Source organism: Cynoglossus semilaevis, chromosome Z, assembly GCF_000523025.1.
Source record: "Cynoglossus semilaevis isolate Cse_v1.0 chromosome Z, Cse_v1.0, whole genome shotgun sequence".
Lineage (NCBI taxonomy): Eukaryota > Metazoa > Chordata > Actinopteri > Pleuronectiformes > Cynoglossidae > Cynoglossus > Cynoglossus semilaevis.
Window position 1 is genome coordinate 10474414 of NC_024328.1, and position 4310 is coordinate 10478723.

Sequence of the window (4310 nt, forward strand, 5' to 3'; positions counted from 1 at the left end):
TTGTTTGATAATAAATGCAGAGTCACACGGCCATGTGTTCTTTTCCTCTGATTGACTTGTTGGTTCTAAAGTTTACAGTTTTCTCCTGATTAAGTAAGTAAGTAAGTAAGATAATCAGAGCTGTTGAAGAATATCTTTGTGTGTCTTTCTTCAATTCCTGTGTGGTGTTCAACTGAACAGGCCAAGTTTTAATACTGACTAAATAAATTGTGTAAATTTAAACTAGGATTTCTCTAATGAAAAATATGGCTAAAAACGATTAGGAAAATCAAACTTTTTTTTCAATCTTAAATTTCTACATCTTAAATGATTCTATGCTTTCATTTTTGAGAAGAATATTGCACATGCTACCTTAAAATAGAAGTAAAAGACAAGCTACTTACTGTGTGTCTTCAAATAATTTAGAATCTTCATGACTATTGTCCAAACAATTGGTGGCTATTGTCAGGTGGTGGAAAAAACTACATAAAAATATTGAAACTTGAAACATCAGTCACAGGTTTTTTTAAAAAATTATTTTCTACTATTTTATTATTTTTTACTATTATTTAATGCTGTAAAATAATGCCAGAAGTTACTCTGGGAATCTTTTTTTTTTTTTTTTGTCTTTTGACCACAGTAAGAAGACAGGATACTACTACAGATAAGGAGGAAGAAGTGACTTCTTCCTCCTTATCTAGTAGTAGTAGTAGTAGTATCCTGTCTTCTTGCCTGTGTTGTAGCCTGTTAAAACAGACAGGTGGTAATGACTTACGTCCTGCTCTTTCATTATCACAGCCATCAATGATCATCATCATCATCATTATCATCATCATCTCCATCTTCTCTGCTCCCTGTAGAGTCTCACTACAACCTGACACGCAGCTGTAAACGCCACTCAGAAATGTAGGGTTGTTAAATGTCATAGTGGGAGAAAGACATCTTTATTTTCTGCTACTATTAAATCTAGTCTCACAGGGCTGTCATTTTCTTAGAGCAAAAGGTCGACTGAGTTCTCCCTGCCCCCGCCCCCCCCCCACATCCATACCCCTATCAGCCCCGCCCATCATTCCTTGCAATGTTGCTTCTGTGTGTAGACCATGAACATGTGCTATGTATTTATTTGCTCTCATGCCATTTCATGTGTGTGTGTCTGCACATTAACAGGGAAAAGCATAGACAGCAGCTCACTTAAGGCTCAGTCCAGCACCAGCTCCCAACCCGATAGCTGTCAGGGCTGCTCACCTGCTGTGCTCTGTAAGTCAGCATGGCCTGTGTGTCAGAAGTCGCTAACACCCACATGCTGTGCGCTTGTCGGTGCTCTACTGACAATTCATGCTAGCCTCACTCGGCCTTGTATGTTGAAACTAACATTTACAACAGTGGTTCTCAAACTATGGTGTGCAACACCAGTGGTTTCCCTTTGGCTCCCTTGAGTGGAAAATCGGGAAATACATATTATATTTATGTATATAGATAAATACACACACTGTATATATAGTTCTATATATTTATATATGTATATACAGATATATGTATATGTGTTTATATAGAATATATGTAATTATATATTTATATATCTATATTTATGAATATATATTAGAGCAACAATAAGTGAATAAAAGGTGTTATATATGTATTTTTAAAATATATATTTATATGTTTATACATATGTATATTTATGAATATATATTAACAACAAGTAAATAAACTGTGTGAGTCATTCTGCCAATGTATTAAAATGCGTTAAATAAAAAATAAATAAAATTGTATTATTGCTAATAGTGATAGTGGTGCTTCTTTACTTCACAGTGTAAATGACAAATGAATGACCAACAGCCTGTGGGTCTGTACTGCAATGTGGGTCACTCTGGTGAGACAAATATTTTTAGTTTAGTTGAGTTTGAAAAAGTTTGAGAACCACTGATCCAAATAGTACTTCTTCCTTTTTTTAACCCTGACCTACATTTGTCTCATCCATCACTGTTTTTTTTTTTTACTGCAGTATTTTTGGACTTTTACAAACAGCAACTCTATTGTTAACAATTACCAAAATAACGTATTTGTTGCTTTGATTTCTCCTCTATCGTCCTACAAACCATGTGTGCTGTCGCCCTCTTTTGGGCACCTGTGAGAAAGCAAAACAATGCTGTCGGCAGTACTGTTTTCTTTTGTTGAAAATCTCATTTCAACCTTTGGAAGGTTCTCCCTCCGCCCGTCTGTTTGTTCTCATCATGAGTTCATACTTTCTCTCAAGTGCACTGTCTCCCATGCCCCACCTCACCCCCACCCTCACCCCTCCCTCTTTAAACTTAGCTGCTGCAAAGTTTGCTGACCTTCTGGGCTCAGTCCGCAGGGGCTCAGGGCCTATATCTGACAGCGAAGGCCGATCCGTCTCGCCACCAGCTGCAGTCCTTTCAGCCCCCTCCCCCCCACACACCCCTGTTGTTCCAATGCAGAGTAAGTAAAAAAAAAACATCAGCAACAGGGAGTTTAAATGACTGACAAATACAACACAATTGTTTTATTTTTTCCTCCATCATCCAGGGTGTGTCATGGTTGTTTTTACTTGTGTGACACACTGACATTTAGAAATCTCAAATGTTCAATGTGTTCAATGTTCAGTATAAATATTGAACGCGGGTAACATTTATGGTGAATTTATACTATATGCAACACTGCTTAAAGCTGCTGTTTTTGAACATATACCTTTAAACAAAAACAAAATATTGCATTTAGACTAATTAAATATATGTAATATATACATATATTTATGTATATGTGTGTGTATATACAGTATATATGTGTATATATGTGTGCATATATAGTACATATATACATATGTGTGTATATGTATGCATATATATACATATATTGTATTGATTTGTTAGCAGTTTATACAAATAAAAGACTTAACGTAACATTAATAGTAAAAAATCATGAAACGACAGATGCAAAAACACATATATAAAATCCCAACTTCTAGTTTACTGTCAGTCATCTTTTTTGAGCCAATAAACCAATAAAAGATTTTCCTTTTTTTTTTTTTGCCTAAAAACAATACATTTTCCTGGTTTTGTCATCAACCTTCTTTAACTCCACCTTTAACTTTTTCTTGCTTCCCACCTTTTCCTGCGCCTTTCCTCCTCCTCCACCACCATCGCTCCACCCTCCCCCGTGTCTCCCCATCCTGCCCGGCTGGTAACCAGTGTCCCGTCTCACAGACCTGGTAAGCAGCGTCCGCAGGGCGCCGGCTGCCCCTGCACCTGACAGTGATGCTGCACCAGCACCAACACCAACACCAGCACCAGTACCAGTACCCAGCCCCAGATCTGCCCCTCCACCTGCTCACTCCACCCCCCCTCCACCTTCTCACTCCCCCACCAGCCCTCCCCCATCTTCTGTCCAGAGTGAGTACTGAGCACGACCCTCCATCACTGTGCTGCATGGGAACCCACCGTGGAGGCAACTGGCGTTTGTGTGTGTGCGTGTGCGAGAACTCTGCTTCCTAAACGTAATGCAGTGTGAAGATCCTTCCATCCTGACGACGACAACCACAGTTTGCAGTGATACGAGGAGACGTAGTGTTGGTGTGCGCCCCCTGTTGTGGTGTGTTTTAGGACGAGCTTCGCAATGTTGTCAATTAGAATTTAACCCAGATAAAAAAAAAGAAATAACACCTCCTCCTCCTGCTGCTCCTCCCGCTGCTCCTCCTCAGCCGTGTGTTTGCAAATTACTAATATTGATCGATTCTTTTTTTTATCCCAATGTTCTCTCTGCAGCGCGCAAACAGGAAATCATCAAAATCACGGAGCAGCTGATAGAAGCCATCAACAACGGAGACTTTGAGGCATACGCGTGAGTCTATTTACTGTATATTTTATATATCTGGTTGTGATTGACTGTTATCTTAGTTCACAAGAACGCTCCCTCTATCTGCTCCTGACCCAGCTCCCGTTCGATTTTAGGACAATTGTGAGCCACGAGTCAAAAAGTTTGCCTACACCTGATTTAACGTGTTGTTTTATTTTGTTTCCAGTAAGATCTGTGACCCTGGACTCACGTCCTTTGAACCCGAGGCCTTGGGAAACCTGGTCGAGGGGATGGACTTCCACAGATTTTACTTTGAGAATCGTAAGTTGTAACTTTTTCACACAGATACAGTGGAGCTTCAAGGACATGTATGAGAATAGTACAACAGTAGTGAGGTGTGCTGTTGGAAGGACAGATGACTTCAAGGTGGAGGTGGGACTACATCAAGGATCGGCCCTGAGCCCCTTCTTGTTTGCTTTGGTGATGGACAGATTGACAGATGAGGTCAGACAGGAGTC

At 39.7% G+C, this 4310-nt stretch overlaps 1 protein-coding gene across 1 annotated transcript in view; it reads left to right on the plus strand.

Annotated features, from left to right (window-relative positions):
• Window positions 1-4310, plus strand: part of LOC103397867 (calcium/calmodulin-dependent protein kinase type II delta chain) — a 60518-nt gene that overhangs the window by 50686 nt on the left and 5522 nt on the right. The window contains 5 exon segments of the mRNA XM_025052955.1: window positions 1147-1236; window positions 2296-2439; window positions 3189-3389; window positions 3762-3837; window positions 4019-4113. Of these exon segments, the coding sequence (XP_024908723.1) occupies window positions 1147-1236; window positions 2296-2439; window positions 3189-3389; window positions 3762-3837; window positions 4019-4113 (606 nt within the window).